The 17,440-nt window shown below is 35.0% G+C and overlaps 3 protein-coding genes across 4 annotated transcripts; 2 read left to right on the top strand and 1 right to left on the bottom strand.

Annotated features, from left to right (window-relative positions):
- Window positions 1-210: 210 nt before the first annotated feature.
- LOC108566042 (dnaJ homolog subfamily C member 13) lies at window positions 211-8,456 on the top strand. The gene is made up of 24 exons (XM_017925738.1): window positions 211-360; window positions 417-496; window positions 680-938; window positions 996-1,339; window positions 1,394-1,898; window positions 1,955-2,127; window positions 2,181-2,388; window positions 2,442-2,597; window positions 2,649-3,257; window positions 3,320-3,688; window positions 3,742-4,008; window positions 4,065-4,267; window positions 4,326-4,611; window positions 4,666-5,205; window positions 5,263-5,395; window positions 5,450-5,634; window positions 5,686-5,877; window positions 5,932-6,279; window positions 6,331-6,555; window positions 6,613-7,322; window positions 7,378-7,594; window positions 7,647-7,832; window positions 7,888-8,269; window positions 8,341-8,456. The coding sequence occupies exons 1-24, from the start codon at window positions 352-354 to the stop codon at window positions 8,454-8,456; spliced, it is 6,702 nt and encodes a 2,233-aa protein (XP_017781227.1). The 5' UTR covers window positions 211-351.
- A 1,547-nt stretch (window positions 8,457-10,003) lies between these two features.
- LOC108566041 (actin-binding protein anillin-like) lies at window positions 10,004-12,848 on the bottom strand. Its single transcript, XM_017925737.1, has 5 exons — window positions 12,542-12,848; window positions 11,582-12,488; window positions 11,190-11,463; window positions 10,817-11,133; window positions 10,004-10,761 (listed from the first exon to the last, which is right to left on the bottom strand). The coding sequence occupies exons 2-5, from the start codon at window positions 12,482-12,484 to the stop codon at window positions 10,165-10,167; spliced, it is 2,091 nt and encodes a 696-aa protein (XP_017781226.1). The 5' UTR covers window positions 12,485-12,488; window positions 12,542-12,848; the 3' UTR covers window positions 10,004-10,164.
- Window positions 12,849-13,658: 810 nt separating this feature from the next.
- LOC108566040 (nucleoporin seh1) lies at window positions 13,659-17,205 on the top strand. Of its 2 annotated transcripts, XM_017925734.1 has the most exons (7): window positions 13,659-13,847; window positions 13,905-14,061; window positions 14,123-14,384; window positions 14,438-14,668; window positions 14,726-14,883; window positions 14,950-15,082; window positions 15,830-17,205. In XM_017925734.1, the coding sequence occupies exons 1-7, from the start codon at window positions 13,737-13,739 to the stop codon at window positions 15,951-15,953; spliced, it is 1,176 nt and encodes a 391-aa protein (XP_017781223.1). In that variant the 5' UTR covers window positions 13,659-13,736; the 3' UTR covers window positions 15,954-17,205. The 2 variants fall into 2 exon arrangements, with proteins under 2 accessions (XP_017781223.1, XP_017781224.1); XM_017925735.1 differs by lacking the exon at window positions 15,830-17,205 and having other exon boundaries at window positions 14,950-15,512.
- The last annotated feature ends 235 nt before the right edge of the window (window positions 17,206-17,440 follow it).

Here is a 17,440-nt window from a genome sequence, read left to right as displayed (position 1 = left end):
CAGGTTCCTTCTTTGCCGTTTATTGCGTTAAGGTAGATTCCTATTGGAATGTCAAGAAGTGACAAACAGCTGACATCTGACACCTTCATTTTTCTGCCCCCGGCCTGTCAAAATGGCTGATTGTGCTTGTATGGGTTTTGACATATTTTTGAAATGATTGTTTTGATACCTTAATTATTTGAATATAATCATTTATTGGAATCTGTAAGTGTTCTCTGCTACTCAGCCACCTCACTAAACGCCCACCACAGCCTGTCCCCATATTGAAATACATTTAAAACATAGAGTAGATCCCCTATCCGATAAGCATCTCCATGATAAAACATTACTCACAACCTTACAATAACACAAATGTCAATAGTAAGATAACCAAGGCCTGTGTGAGTAAGGATTGAATGAACTCTTGATTGTTTTAGTTGAACATCAAAATGATCCCAATCAAAGACAACCAAGATGTTGCCTGTTTTTTTCTCACAAAATTATCATGGAAAGGAAAGTAAGTAAATACTCTTAAAAACTTGCTTATTCTGCAGAATTAAGATTACTTTTTACAACATCAGCAGTAACATTGCTTATTCAAATTATGACTCACTAATATTGTTTTTGTATCAAATTAATTAATCAACAGTTGTTACACTTAATTAAAGATATTTGCATTGTTGATTGTTAAAATTTGTAGATACAAACGTATATTTTCCATTGGTACAATGGGAATCACAACCTACAATCCCAACACTTTGGAAGTCACAAATAAATGGGCGTACTGTGATATAATATCAGTGACACCCATCCGAGGCACCACTACTGAACTACAATTAACCATGAAGAAAGATCGCAAAACTGATACAATGAAATTCTCTACAGAGCAGAGGTCTTATTTGATGACAGAAGCTTTAAAATATAGGCATTTATTCTCTGAAAAGCCAAAGGAAATTTTGGTGTGTTCTTTAAATATTTAATGCAAACATATTTTATTCATGCTAAATTGATTTCAGAGATATAATGCCTACAAACATCACTGGTCTGATGTTCGTTTACCTGTTATCTTAGAAGTTACACCATATTCATTGGATCAATTGGATCCAACCACAAACCATGTCTTAGCCAGTTATTTTTTTAAGGATATGGTGGGATTCATTGTAATTTCTGATTATCCAGGTGGTTTTGTTGTGGCTTGCCAAGAGTTCAGTAGGTTGCATTTATTCCAGTCTGTTAACTGTGAGGAAATAAAGCAGAAGATCCAAGAAAGCGCTCTAGCAAATCTAGCTATCAAAATTACTGTGCCCAAAGATCACATCACTTTGGAGGACTTCCAATGTCAGAGATTCGGTTTATATAGGTTGGTCCAATGAAATTAATAAAAAATCAATTTATTAATTTATTGGTTTTTCAGCGATGATGATCATTTAACATCAGTATCAGAATTTTCAGTTTATAAAATCCACAAAACTAGGCACACTGAACCGGTGAAAAGAACTCTCTGTTTATCCGAAACTTGTCTCCTCGAAAGAGATCCTCAGACTTACAGTGTGGTCACGCTGCGACCGCTTTGTCACATCTTTGCTTTAGTGCGATATAATGACAATCCTCAAATGTTTAGCATAGAATATCTGAATGGACACGTCAGAACTTACAACGCAACGGACAGGGATTCTTTGCTCGCTTCTTTGTTAGATGGTGTTAGAGCTAGCGGGAATAAGGATGTGCATATCACTATGATTCCAACGGAAAGAGGTTTAAGATTCGGACCTTTGAGTATTCCTATCGAAGAGGAAGTTGAGACCATTCACATTAAATTCTTTCAAAATCCTCCACCAAAGCTCACGTTTACTGAATGCGTTAGGCGATTTAACGCGAACGCTCCATACAGTGGTCTGCGATATAGCGTAACCCAAGATGTAAGAATTGGTTGTAATTCAATATGCATTGGAAATGTAACACAATATCCTTGCAGGGAATCTTTTCTGAAAATAAGGAAAAATTGATTACCGGCGCTCTTCAAGCTTTGGTGCAAAAGGAAGGAGATCAACATTCAATTACAGCTGTGGAATTGGAAGCTCAATTCCAGGCTCTACGGAGATTGCTGGCCAGTAAAGTTGGATATGCCGCATTCACATCATTGGCGGGGTAAATAGTTGTTATTGTAATGCTTCTTTAAAATTTAATTTATGTATTCTTAGATTTCGAGAATCTATTGGTATTAAGGTAGTAACTGCTTTGAAGAGAAACGATAATGGAGTAACTCATGCTGCAATTGATGTAATCTGCGCGCTAATGCACCCTACGCACGATGGATACGAGTTGAGGCAGGAACAATTAAATAAGTCTTCGCTTCTATCAACAAAGACATTCCTTGAAAGTTTACTGAATATGTGGACGACGCACGTGGTACGTGTTTAAGCAATTATTTAAATTCACATTAATGAGATTGTATTAATTAGAATCAAGGAACTGGAACTTTGGTAGTTTCTGCAATGTTGGATTTCTTGACATTTTCTCTCTGCGTACCGTACAGCGAGACTACCGATGGAAAGCACTTTGATTCATTGCTTGAAATGGTTGCCGATCGCGGAAGAATCCTTTTCAGATTATTCCAAGTAAATAAAATGCAATTTGTATTAAACTACAAATAACTATCTGACTTTTAGCATCCATCTATGGCTATAGTCAAGGGCGCTGGTTTGATAATGCGCGCTTTGATCGAAGAAGGTGAAAATGAAGTAGCTTCCAGGATGCAAACCTTGGCGCTTGCGGAAGGCGCTCTTCCTATACATCTTCTAGCCTCTCTATTCACATCAGGTTCTGACGGAAGACTCTTAACTCATAGACAATTATCGCGTCATTTAATTGGTCTATGGGTGACTGGAAATCCAACTGCAATGGGTTTACTGAGAAGAATTATGCCAACCGGTCTAATCACTTTCCTAGATTCTGCGGAGAAAGTCCCTGATCGTGCCTTGGAACAAGAAATGCTCAATCACAGGGATAATTTAAAGATTGCTGTGGATCATTCGAACAAGCATAGGAAGGGACCTAACTGGGCCGCGATGGAGAAACAGTTGAAGGTGGTAGAAAAGAAGTTGGAGCATTGGGGTGCTCAGATAGGAATTGTCGTTGAGAGGAAAGAAAAAATGAGGGAAAGGCCGATCGTGTTGAGACGTCGAAGGGAACGGGTCAAGGCCGAAGCCAACTGGCAGATGTTCTATTGGAAATTCAATCAAGATCACGCCTTGCCAAACCTAATATGGAACCATAAAGTATGAATTTCCATATAAATGCAGGATGTAATTTATGAACTGGAATTCTTTTTTTTTTCCAGACTAGGGGAGAATTACGAAGTGCCTTGGACAAGGAAATAGCGACCTTCGTCTTGGATAGGGAACTGGCTGGATCGGCTCTTGTAGCTTGGAACCACCAAGAGTTTGATTTGACCTATCAATGTTTAGCAGATGAAGTCAAAATAGGCGATTATTATTTACGCCTATTACTAGAGATGGATGACAACGACGATTTCCCTATTCGCAAAACTTACGAGTTTTTCAATGACCTTTATCACAGATTCATACTAACAACCAAAGTGGAAATGAAGTGCATGTGCTTACAAGCTATGGCTATTGTTTACGGAAGATATTTTGAGGATATCGGGCCTTTTAGTGACACCAAATACATTATCGGAATGTTGGATAAAGTAAAAGAATATCTCCAAATTAAATTAATTCAATTAATTTATATTATTTCCAGTGTTTCGATAAATTGGAACGCGATAAATTAGTTATGTTTATAAATAAGCTTATCATGCATAGAAAGAACGTGCGTGAGCTGTTGGATGCTGGCGGAGTTCGAATTATGGTTGATCTTCTAACTTTAGCTCATCTGCACACGTCCAGAGCAGTTATGAGGACTCAAACTAACGTAATTGAATCTGGTAACATTGCTGATCCATCAATGGAAAAAGAGTGGTATTATATGGTCGAATCAAGAAGGCAAGGACCTCTAAGTTTTAATGATGTATGCTTCTAATTAACAAATTGTTTACATAGCATTACTTCTATATTGAATTGCAGATCAAAGAATTATATTCGAAAGGTGATCTGAATAAGAAAACTAAATGCTGGGCATACGGCTTGGACGGTTGGAGGATGCTCTTTCAATTGCCTCAATTGAAATGGTGCCTAATGGCAACAAATAATCCTTTCTACAATGAAAGTGACCTCGCTTCATTAATACTGACTGTATTAATTAAAATGTGCGAATATTATCCAAGTCGGTACGTTCTTATCAAACTTTATTTGAAATCTCAAATAGTGAAATGATTGTATTTTCAGGGATCAAGATGATGCGATCATAAGGCCTTTGCCGAAAGTAAAAAGGTTATTGTCGGAAGGGATCAACCTATCGCACATTGTTCAATTGCTTCTCACATTCGATCCTATTCTTGTAGAAAAAGTAGCTACTTTATTAACGGAAGTAATGCGCGATAATCCGGAGATGACGAACCTTTATAGAACTGGAGTATTCTATTTCATTTTGATGTATACAGGGAGTAACGTTTTACCGATTGCACGATTTCTTCAACTCACTCATATGAAGCAGGCGTTCAAAGCAGAAGAAGTAAGTGTAATTATAATTTGATTTTAATATAAAATTATATTGGTTTGATTTTAGGCTTCTACCGATATCATGCAGAGAAGTATCTTAGGACATCTACTTCCAGAGGCTATGATTTACTATCTAGAAAATCATGGAGCCGAGAAGTTTGCGCAAATATTTCTTGGAGAATTCGATACTCCTGAAGCAATTTGGAATTCGGAGATGAGAAGATTACTGATTCAGAAGATCGCAGCTCACATAGCTGATTTTACGCCGAAATTGCGAAGCAACACGATGGCTCGGTATAATTACATAGCAATACCAGCAATAAGGTATCCACAATTGGAGAGGGAACTGTTCTGCAACATATTCTATTTACGTCATTTGTGCGATATAAGTAAATTCCCCAATTGGCCAATACAGGAACCGGTTAAGCTTCTTAAAGATGTGCTAGAGGCTTGGAAAATGGAAGTCGAGAAGAAGCCGCCAGTTATGACAGTCGATCAGGCTTACAAATGTTTAGGTTTGGAAGGAACTCCGGAAGAAGCAACTATTAGGAAAGCTTACTACAAGTTGGCGACGCAGTTCCATCCGGATAAGAATCCGAACGGAAGGGTAAAGTTTAATCGATTAATTAATAATTGCTGCTGAAGTTATAATGATTTAATTTAGGAACGCTTCGAGCAAATTAGTCAGGCCTACGAGTTCTTGTGCAGTCGCAGTAGTTGGAGAGACGGTCCTAATCCGCATAACATTGTATTAGTATTAAGAGCTCAAAGTATTCTCTTCGGCAGATATTCTGATGGTATGATTATTTTTATCTTAATTCGTGTTTTATGTTACAAATTGGAATTTTCAGAATTGAAACCGTACAAGTATGCTGGTTATCCTCAGTTAATAAAAACCATACAAATCGAGACTGTGGATGATCGGTTGTTCTCAAAGAGCGCTCCCTTGTTGACAGCTGCTACTGAACTTGCCTACCACACAGTGCAATGTTCTCCATTGAATGCCGAAGAGCTACGAAGAGAAAATGGATTAGAGGTGCTTTGGATGTATAAATCAAGTTAAAATCTAAAGTAAATCTTATTCTAGATTCTATTGGAAGCCTATTCGCGTTGCGTTGATGTTGTTAACAATTCTTCCAAGCCGAACGAAACATGCGTAGAGGTGTCTCAACATATAACCAAGTGCTACTGCGTCGCTGCACAGTTTACTGCGTGCAGAGAAAAGATGATCGAGATGCCAGAGCTTGTTAAAGATTTATGCAGATTGCTCTATTTCAAAGTACGTTGAAGTGACGATATTTTAAAGACGCAACTAAATTATTTATTGTTTCAGAAATTAATCAAATTATGTTACGTCGCGACGGAATGCGTAAGCGCCTTAGCGCACGATTCCATTTTGCAGATGCAACTGTTGAAAGCTGGCGCCCTTTGGCATCTTCTCTTATTTATGTTCAATTACGACTATACATTGGATGAAGGTGGCGTCGAGAAGAGTGAGAATGAGAATCAGCAGGAAGTCAGCAATCGTCTTGCCAAGGAAGCCGTGAAGGCATGCGCCCGTCTCGGGGGATACCTAAAGGGTGACCTGGAATCACCAGAGAATCCGGTGACCCGAAATATTTTAAATATAATTTTAACGCCTTATCTTGCTAATCAATTGAACTCTGATTCACCGGAAAAGGTATGATCCAACTTATACTTATATTGATTCAACATTAAGTATTTGTTGTAGGTTTTGAAGTTGCTGAACAGCAATTGTGAAACCCCATATTTAGTGTGGAACAATGCCACTAGATCTGAACTGCTAGAATTCTTGGAGAACCAAAGACAAGCTCGTGAAGAGGCGGACTTGTGCATCGATGATTCTAGCTTCAACTACTCTAGCCACAAAGATGAACTGGTTATTGGTGGAATATTTATTAAGATTTACAATCAACAGCCGGCTTACCAAATCGAGGTTGTATATTTACTTAATTTACTTATTTTTTTTATTCAAATAATTGTAATTTTGTAGAAACCCAAAGAATTTATCATAGAAATTCTGACTTTCTTAAAAGAGCAATACAAGTATATTAAGGATTTGGTGAATATAGCCTTCTCGGTTACTATTAAGGATCGATTGGAGCATACCGCGATGGCTTTGAAAGCACTTGCTAATTTAATGAAGAACAATTCTGGTGTGGATATGCAATGCATAGGTCACTTCAATTTGATGTTTAACATGTTAAACGTATCGGATGCCCTGATCCAGCAGGAAACTTTGAATGTGATTTCCATAGTCACCAGAAATAACGAATGCGTTAATGATATTGCTGCTAGCGAAGTCCTAGGTTACCTTTTGCTCGTGCTGTACACGATGCAGGACTCTCAACTGCAGATCTTGGATGTTCTACACGCGTTGATGTCCACTACAAAATTGGTGAAGGAAGCTCTGTCCAAAGGCGCCCTTATCTATTTACTAGATTTGTACTGCAACTCGGCAGTCCTTCAAATAAGGGAATCGTCGGCGGCGTTGCTTGCGAAAATGATCGCAGATAAATTGGTGGGGCCCAAAGTGAAATTATCATTATCCTCATTCCTGCCTCCGATTTTCGCTGATGCAATGCGCGATAGTCCAGAAACTTCAGTGCACATGTTCGAGCAAGCCAATGAACATCCAGAATTGATTTGGGATCAAGACGCCAAAGATAGGGTCTGCGTTACTGTAGCGAGACTGCGAAGAGAGTGAGTCAAGTAATGTATGTAAGTCGCTTTTTATAACAAAATTTATTATTTGTAGACATCAATCTTCGCAAGCGCAAGATCCAACTATGCTGTGGAAATTACCGGACATTAATGGTGTTTCTAACGTGGCCAATCCTAATGAATTTGTAGTAGCCGGAGTATACGTAAGGATATTTATATCGAATCCCGCTTGGACTCTCCGAAAACCGAAGGAATTCCTATCGGAACTCATGGAAACCTGCTTGACTCTAATGGCTAAGGATAAACCGAATGTAATTATCGATTTGATTATAGGAAATGTGAAATGATCAATAACTGTTTCAGGTTGACTTGCTGGAAATGGCAACTAAAGCACTTTGCTTGTTGCTTCAAGCGCAACCAGCTTTATTGGAACTAATCCCGTCGATGGGGTACATTCCTAGGTTGTGCAAGCAGATAGGTTCAAACGTGCGGCAGATTTCGGTACCAAAAGCAGGCATTCAAATTCTGAATTCGCTCTCTTACAGCACTGTAAGTGATAGTTAATAATTTGATTGAAATATGCATCAAAATCGATGTTTTTCAGACTTGCATAACGTCCATATCTCAATCGGAAATAATGCATCCATTGAAGCAAGCAATGCAAGTTCGCAGAGATATGATAGCTGTAGCATGCGAGTCTTTGAACAGGCTGTTCTCTGCTAATCAAGATCAATTGGTTAAGCAAGCTCTGGACGTGGATTTCGTCCAATTCTTGCTCGAGCTTCTGGACAATCGTTTAGAAGTCATCGAAAATCCGTCGATGACCAAAGCGCAAATCGTGAAAGCCTTAAAGGCGATGTGTCGCAGCTTAATGTACGGCGATAGAGTCACCAGTTTATTGGACAAAAGTTCAGTATGGTGCGATTACAAGGATCAAAGGCACGATCTGTTCATCTCCAACACCCCAAGCATTGGTTATTTAACAGGTACATATTTCAAATCCTCAAATTAAATACATATTATGCATATTATACATATTATAAATACATATTTGCAGCCGGTACTCCGACTACTGCAGGTTATTTAACGCAAGGCCCAAGCAATAATAAATTAGTATCTGGTCCGCCTCCTGTGGACAAGGATGACCCCAACCTAAGAGCCGACGGTCTTTGACACACTATTTTCTATTTGACTTTCAGTGAATACACTTCTTTAGCTTTAAAAGTATTTATAAGTGTAAATACACACATTCCTGTTATGATTTCGTTCATTCTTAAACCGTAGGAAAAAGTGATTTAGAGTAACAATGGATGATATGATTAATAAAAAGATTTAAAAAAAATAACTACAATTCAATCAATACAGAAAAAGATAAACGTTTGTGTAAAAATGTAAAGTATTTGTATTTTAATATTACCTAAATATTATACAGTCATTACAACAGATTTTAATTTGTTTAGTTTAACAAAGCAGAACACACTAATATTATAATATTATATATTCTTCTCAACATATTATTTTACTTTATTATGTATTTGAATTTAACGTATTTTCGTTGATTTTTTTTATATAAATCTATATATATATATAATAAAATTTAAAACTTTAGATAATTTGTTTTCTTTATCTAAATCATTATGTAAACAATTACACTTAAGTATAAACAAATAAATTTAGTAATTTAACGTAAACTTAATTAAAATATATACCTGATTTATATTGCAGTAGTAATTGTTTATACTTAACGTACAATTTTTTAATCGGTGGCAATCGCAAGCCCGACAACCGAAATCCCGAGTGTAGCGAAATCCCGGCTGGCTCAAAATCCCGACGTTCGAAATCCGGACTATATCGAAATTCCGACTACCATAATTCCGACTATATTGAAATCCCGACAGCGTCTTTCATTATTATAAATTTCTACAATAACATTTTTATGATAGTCAGGATTTTGATATAGTCGGGATTTCGATATAGTCGAGATTTTGATAGTCGAGATTATGGTAGTCGGGATTTCAAGCGTCGGGATTTTAATACAGCCGGGATTTCAAATGTTGGGATTTCGATACACTCGGGATTTCGGACGTCGGGATTTCAATAGACGGTCTTTCGGTTGTCGGGCTTGCGATATAGACCCTTTTTAAAATATATATAATAATACGTAAACTATTATTACAATCCATGGACCGAACTAACGTCCAAATATCTATAGGAAATTACAATGTTATCAAAGTAACCATTCGGAAACTGTTTTCTATTTCTTTTATATTTGTATTATGTGTCCAACGGTCAAATGTGCGTTCGTATGAAAATCGTAATCATTTATATTGCGATTAACGTACATCGGCATTTTATAGCATTAAGTGTATGCAAAAGTTATTTATCTAAATTTAAAGACTAATTATTTGTCAAAAGTTTGCAAGAAAATATAAAATGCAGTTGAGCACTTTTTATTCTTTAAAATTCTTATTTATATAGTAAGTATACAATAAGTAATTATTATACTTAAGATTAAGGTTAAATGTATTTTTTCTTAATTAGGGATATTTATATACTGTTTGGGAAACCTAGTCTTTTTGTTGTTATTTCATAATAAAAATGATGGATATAATTTGCAAATATCCAAATGTAGTTTGTATATTATATAAATATATAAATTAATTTATTAGTGTTGAGTTAAATTGAAACGTACATAATTTAAATATTGGTAGTATCTTATTTAATAAAAGGACATTTGAACTAAATATACAAATAAAAAATAATATGTTACCAATGAACATAGTACGGTATTTTTTACATAGTCATTTTATATAAAAATAATAATCATTATATATACATCATGAAGATGATCGAAATCAACAGTATTTGACTATGAAATTGATCAGCAATTCATCGATTTCCAATTCCTCAGAGCAATTAGTACATTGTTAAGCTTCGCCTCCCACTTCTTCATCAAATCCACATTATCTGCGGACAAAAAGTATCTGCGAATATTCGAACCATCTGCAGATGTTGATTCAGTGGACAGGGTTTCTACGAGCAAAGTGTTTGACCGTGCGCAGATTTGCCGTTTGGCAACGGCTATCACCGAATTAACGCAGTAGCTCAAGTCTATATTCAAGACCGGTTCCATTTGTTCCGGAAAGTTGAACGACAGGAAACGCGAACCCTGCAGCTTGCACCATCGACGGTTCCAAATCAGCAATTTATTTGGCTTCGCTCCGACGTTCAGGAAACCACAAAACGATTCGTTTAGCACAACCCCACTTGTTAGGCTCAAGCTTAACGTGTCTTTAATTGCGCTGCTCGCGTTGTACAGCTTAAATTGTCCGTCATTCTTTAAATTATTTATGGTTATCACGGATTTTCCAATCATCTTGAATGCGGACGTCTGGAATGTATCAACTGTTATAGTCCTCCTCGACTTTTTTCTGCCTTTCAGAAGATTCTGCGGAGATATACACAGCGTTTGTTTGCTCTACAACAATAACAACAACTATATTAAATTATTCAAAAGTTTTGCTAATACGTACATTATTTTTGAAAGACAGCGAGAATATTTCGATGTTAACTTCAAAATTTGCTGGCAAATGCTCAAAGCTAAATTTTTCTTTGAATGTTATAATATTGCTATCATCCGCAGCAACAATTTTGGTCGAAAGCACCTCAAATCCACTAAATAATACGCAAATATACCACTGGCATTGATCTTTGTTGTTCTTCACGTTACTTTGTATGGACACCGATACATTGCTTATATCAACGTGTCCATAGCAGTCATCTTTCACTTCTTCATTTTCCAAGCTCACGAGTCGATTTAGTTCTTCGTTAATCAAGTCTCGTTTTAAAGCTGTAACATAATAAGATATTAAACTATGGGTTGTTATATAACATCATCAAAATTACTTGATATTAGCAGAATGCGATGCGCTTCGACTTCCTCCAAACTAGCAGCGAACTCCTTAATACTTTTGCAATAAAGTAAGGCTTTCGATGTTTGTATCATAATTTGGTTTTGAATGTTGCTCTCCAAACTCAAGTTGCTTATCTTTTCGTGCAACGACATAGAAGTCTCGCTAATTTCATCCTGCATATCTGAAGTGTTTAAAAAGCTCTCAGAGTCAGCTGCTTCCGACAACAGAGTCGAAACATTCGAGGTTCCTACGGAATTGTTATCAGTCTACAAAAATTAAACAAAACGATTAGTATTACTATTAAAATCTTATTAGATTAGCATTTTTCAACCTTTGGCTTCAGTCCGAGGACCGCAGGTTGAAGAACACTGTTATAGATCGTACGTTTATAGATACGGTTAATTCGCTAACACCAGAACAATCGAGACTCCCCATCCTAATGACATCATCAGATTCAAAATCGTCAGCATGGACATCGACTTCTGCTTGTTCATCATCCGTATCGCAGGTGCTAGAAATACTAGAAATAGTTTGACTATCGTTGCTTCTGGTTTCCAGCAATTCCTCGTTCGCATCCTCGTAGCAAGATGAACTTATTGATTTATGCATGTATCTTTCCAAACTACCCGTGCTGTAAGCATCCGTCGGTTGTGAATTATCTTCAATGGTGCTGCTGTGCTTTATCAAATTTTCATCGAATGTTGGATCTTCGTCGTTGTTCCTGAGCGAATTGAGCTGTTGCTTACTAGCACATTTTTGAAAGTAACTATCCAATACATCGTTGAACCTTTCAGTTACCATCTCTTGCACAATCCGCGAATCTTCCACATGACAAGACATATGCTTGTTATGTTTAGCTATAAGAGCGCTTCTTCCCATAATAGGTTTCCGCCTTTCCGTTTTTCTCATAATCACGTTATTATTAATCCCGGAATTCGAAGCTACTTCAAACCTATAAATTGTATCATTGGTATCACCATCTGATTTAGTATACTCGAAAGATTGAGTTACATTCCGCCTGTCTTCCAAAGCTCTATACAGCAAATAATCAGAGCTGTGGTATTGCTTGTTAAATTTGATCTTTTGCAAACCCGTGCTTATATGAATTTCTGAACCCGCTAAGTTACAAAGAACCTTTTGCAAATCGCCACTATGTACGTTATTTAAATTGAAATAAATGTCATCACTGCTCTGCGTTTCTCCGAATTCTTTATTTTTAGGCGCAACCATCAGCTCGTTTTGAGCAGGCACGTGTAATGTATATTCAGGTAACTTCCAATCAGACATGGTTCTACAAATTTTAACTTATTTAATTAGAGATTCTATAGAAGTATAAAAGCTTACCTAATTTAGTTCAAATACGCATAGTCCTTTTAAATTGCACGAAATGGAGAAATGTCTCAGTTCCTGGTCACAGCACTATTAACATGTTTTCGGTAACAACAGTTTATCTCTGCTTAATTGCGTTCCATAATCTTCGTCTTCAAATATTTGCGTAAGGTTTACTAATTGCAATTGTATCATTTGAATTGTGTGCGCCGAGGGATTCTGCTATCAATGCCCGTTCGTAACCAATTATTTACAATTTTAAGTTATCGAGTTAATTATTTTGAAAATATTTATTTATGGTAATCACCGCTCATGTCTTACTCATCGATAACTGCGAGCGAGGTAAAATATGCTTTTTGGATAAGTTTCCATTAAATATAATGAAAAAGAATTAGTATTTATACTTTTTTTTTACTACAAGTTCTTTTTTTTAACATAAATTTTTACATACAGATAATTCCCGCCAATGTATTATTAATTTATTTCAAACACTCTTTCTTAAGCGTAAATAAATAATTTCTTGAAAATACATGTATTCTGATTTTACCATTTACATTTGAGATTAATATTAATAGCATTTTTCACTACGATCAAATATTTTTCAATTGCTATAACTAAATATTATTCTAATAGTAGAGTCTTATCCGTTACAAGAATACTAATATTGTTTGGTCTATATTTATATAATCTTTTTAGTTTATAGTTTAGTTAATTTGAAGATGTATATGAAATAAATAATGTTTAATGAATTGTTTATAATTATGAATACTTTAAATGTAATAAAACATCACGTTTTATTTACAAAAATGTTATTTACAAACAATGGACTTCAGTTTTAGTCACATATTATTATCTTTAAATCATTTTAGGAAAACATAATTAACATAATTTCAGACTTATTTAAATATGTGAACTGATAATTGAGTTCGTAAATCTGATGCTTTGATGTCGGGGTTTAACGGTAGAATGTACGTAAGTATGAACATAAATCAATCAATTCAACGTCAAAATGACATGCATTCATTTAACGTACAGTAATTAGTGTACGCATTATGTACGTTAATTAAAATTACGCATTTTCCTTTAAATAGTAGGCAACCAAAGTAGCAATAGTTGATTTTAATACCGCGACGATGCGATGCGCACACATCGAATCCTAACATAACCCAAGACTTTATTTTGCCATTAATGTTTTAATAAAGGAACAAACATGTTTGAGGCAGCAGAAATAAACGCTGAACATAAAGATTTGATACACGATGTGGCGTACGATTTCTATGGTAATCGTATGGCGACATGTTCCAGTGATCAATACGTGAAGGTATATAATTTGAATCTCTTCAACATTAATTGTTTCTAAAACATAGTCATTTTCAAGGTTTGGGATCAGATAGGAAACGAAAAGTGGACCCTAACATCAAGTTGGAAAGCTCATAGTGGATCTGTATGGAAGGTGACTTGGGCCCATCCAGAATTCGGCCAAGTCCTTGCAACATGCTCTTTCGATAGAACTGCAGCAGTTTGGGAGGAAATCAGTAATAAAGCAAATTGTTATCTGCATATAAATTGAATAACAAAACTTTTTTAATTTATTAGTTGGAGAAACTCCTGGACCTGGCGAGAGGGGTACCAGACATTGGGTTCGAAGAACAAATTTAGTTGATTCAAGGACTTCAGTTACTGATGTCAAGTTTGGACCGAAATGTTTAGGTTTGCAATTGGCTACATGTTCAGCTGATGGAATTATAAGGATCTATGAAGCACCAGATGTAATGAACTTGAGTCAATGGACTTTACAACATGAAATTACATGCAAACTTTCATGCAGTTGTTTGAGTTGGAATCCAAGTTTAACAAAGTAATTTATCAATATGCTTCACCCATTCATGTGAATAATTATTTTATTTGCAGTAATCATCCACAAATGATTGCAGTTGGTAGTGATGACAATACTGCACAAACTGGTAAGGTCTTCATCTTTGAATATAGTGAAAACAGCAGAAGATGGATGAAGATTGAAACTATTATTACCATAATGGAACCAGTGCATGATATTTCATTTGCACCAAATCTTGGTAGAAGTTATCACATTTTAGCTGTAGCTACTAAAGATGTTAAGATTATCAATTTAACACCCATCAAGTAAGATAATGATGATATTTTAATGGCAAGATTATTATATTCTTGTTTTTTTTTTAGAGATAATTCTAGCATCCAAAGTGGTTTAACAAAGTTAGATGTTCAAACTGTAGCGCAGTTTACTGATCACACTTGCACGGTTTGGCGCGCGAGTTGGAACGTCACCGGAACAGTACTTGCAACAAGCGGCGACGACGGATGCGTCCGCATGTTCAAAAGTAAGCGATCTAAGCATAAACAAATTGATAATCGCGCTACTTATTAAATGATCACTTTCTTTGCAGTGAACTACATAAACTCCTGGAAGCCAGTGACGGTCCTGAAAGGAGACGGTGCAGTGATCCCTAACGATGCGCACCGCGGATCAATTGCATCCTCGACCGGTGTTTTAACTCCTCCCATTACTCAAACTGCCAGGTATATTAAATTGGGGTCTATCTCACAGCCTAGAGATCTTCCTTGGCACTAAAAACCGCTTTTATAAAAAAAAATAAAGATCTAATAGTAATACAGTAAATGAAGCAGCGTCAAGTAAACATGGCTTAAAACAAATCGCGATTTATTATATTACTATTAACATCTCTGTATATATGGCATTCTTGTTTTAGTACGTTTGTTACATTAATAACTTCTTTTATCACCTTCGTCGGAGCATTGCAAACGATACTCGTAATTCGTTTCAATGAACGCTATCTTATTCTATATCTTATAATAATAATATTTTTTTTGTCTGTCGAAAAGAGGGGATGTTTAAATTTACTAAACCTGAGTAATTATTCTTTTTTTTTAACAATCATTTCTTTTAATTTTTCCATCGAAACTGTACGAAACATTAAAAGAGCTTGTATCGCGTTTATATATATATATCTCTATATTTTCTTATTTTTTAAAATAAATGTATCAAGAAAATTACTTGTATTAATTTTAATTAATAAATTTTTAGCTCGAATAGATTGTTTTATTTCGACCAGTTGGCTAATATTGTTTTTTGTTTTGTACGCTTAGGGGAGTCAAAGCTGCTTAAAATTCGGTGTTAAATTATTTGTTTTGGTGGACGGTTTTATTGTTGTACATATTATAAATAACGCTAAGGATTAATTAAATCTTATTTATTTTTTCCAATTTTTGCATAGCATTAATTAACACAGCGTTTCTTGTTTTCAGTTATAACGATTCGGGAAGTATGGTTCGAAACGGTGTCAACTACACATTGAAGCCGACGAACTGTCCTCAGCACATCCCACCTCGCTTATTTAAACGTATACGACAAAGTTTTAATTCCATTTAAATCAATTGTGGTAGGTTTCTTTCACTTCGCTCCATAATCTGATCTTCTTTTTTGGCGACAAACGGTGTTACTGCACCTTGCAATATATATTTAAAGAAAAAAAAAACGTAGTATTTCAGAATACAGTATTATTTACACGCTCTTCTCAGCGGGTTGTAATTTTTACCGTATGTTTACAAAATCTTTAAAAAAAATCAAACTTAATTAATGTTTAATTGGATTTACGAGAATGATCATACTTAATTCGGATACACTTAGTGTCGTTTTATATTTATTTACACTTATAATATTAGTTTTCAAGTACAATTTATTATTGCCAAATTTGTATGTACCTTGCCTACGATGTGATAATTATTTTCATAACTTATTTCTACAAACTCGAAGTTTTTCTATCTACACGTAATATAATTTGTTGCAAACATGTCCAATTTAAAATAGCCTTTGAGTATTGTAATCATGTATTCTCAAATCTACACTGAAACAATTGTCCAGGAACGGCGATACAAATATTTACATTTGAGTACAGCAAGACCTCGTTTAGCGTTTCCTCGATTATAACGAAAAATTTACTATATATGAAAGTGATTTCGTTTAACTTTTTTTCGTTCAGTGCGTTCCTACATCCTAAGCACTAAACGAGGTCTTACTGTATATATAAATAATTAGGGTAGAGTTTGCTCAAGTCGAGAGTTTAACAAACAGGGTATTTTTTATATATTTATTGAATTCAATCCAACATTTCTTGCGAAATATTATAATTTTTTTATTTATTGCGTAACCAACGTTGCCAATATTGAACACGTTTTATTATTTAATTTATATCATAGTTATATCAAACGGTTAGTGATTTTTCATACAAGGTAAAACTAAATTGTGATTGTTCGAGAGAAATTTGCGTCCGTCTTTCAAAATTGTGTCCGATAAAAGGGTGTAACTTCTAGATAATATATTTGTTTTATATAGGATATTGGAAAGTGGGAATTTACTGTGTAATTTATGTGTTACACTTTTTGGCTGTTACAAAATAATAATAATAATAATATGATATATCAAAAATTCTAAATCTAGGATAGGTGAATTTTTAACAATCGACGCATTAGTATTTTTTTCTTTAGTCTTAGGTCGAAGGTCTTTAAACCAACTAACTATTATGAATAATGTAATAATCAAAGGGTGTATGTTCAATTTATAGTTGTATTAACGTATTAAAAGTCTTCCTATGTATTGTATATCGATTTTCAAAATGTATTCATGTGACTTTCAATAAAGATTGGAATTGGTTATGAGTCTTTATTATTTATTTCTCATAACTGTTTATTTCTTTGGTCATAACTATATATTTTTTTACATTTTTTTACAATAGTTAATCTATTTTGTTTCAGACGAATTGGAAAAAATATTTTTTTATGACTGATTACACAATGCCGGAAAATAACAAAAACACAGAAAAAAATAAAACATTTACTGCGAATTAAGAAACATCAAAT

The sequence above is a fragment of the Nicrophorus vespilloides genome, unplaced genomic scaffold, assembly GCF_001412225.1.
Source record: "Nicrophorus vespilloides isolate i.1.1-1 unplaced genomic scaffold, Nicve_v1.0, whole genome shotgun sequence".
Taxonomy (NCBI): Eukaryota; Metazoa; Arthropoda; class Insecta; order Coleoptera; family Silphidae; genus Nicrophorus; species Nicrophorus vespilloides.
This window is presented reverse-complemented; position numbering and strand designations above follow the sequence as displayed.

Coding starts and splice junctions, on each gene's coding strand:
- LOC108566041 (XM_017925737.1), bottom strand. CDS start 12,484: ATGTCTGATTGGAAGTTACCTGAATATACATTACACGTGCCTGCTCAA. Junction 11,464..11,581: donor AATTAACCGTATCTATAAAC/GTACGATCTATA, acceptor TAATTTTTGTAG/ACTGATAACAATTCCGTAGG. Junction 10,762..10,816: donor CGCTGTCTTTCAAAAATAAT/GTACGTATTAGC, acceptor TTATTGTTGTAG/AGCAAACAAACGCTGTGTAT.
- LOC108566040 (XM_017925734.1), top strand. CDS start 13,737: ATGTTTGAGGCAGCAGAAATAAACGCTGAACATAAAGATTTGATACAC. Junction 13,848..13,904: donor CCAGTGATCAATACGTGAAG/GTATATAATTTG, acceptor GTCATTTTCAAG/GTTTGGGATCAGATAGGAAA. Junction 15,083..15,829: donor CCCATTACTCAAACTGCCAG/GTATATTAAATT, acceptor TCTTGTTTTCAG/TTATAACGATTCGGGAAGTA.
- LOC108566042 (XM_017925738.1), top strand. Junction 1,340..1,393: donor CAGAGATTCGGTTTATATAG/GTTGGTCCAATG, acceptor TTGGTTTTTCAG/CGATGATGATCATTTAACAT. Junction 6,556..6,612: donor AGCCGGCTTACCAAATCGAG/GTTGTATATTTA, acceptor GTAATTTTGTAG/AAACCCAAAGAATTTATCAT.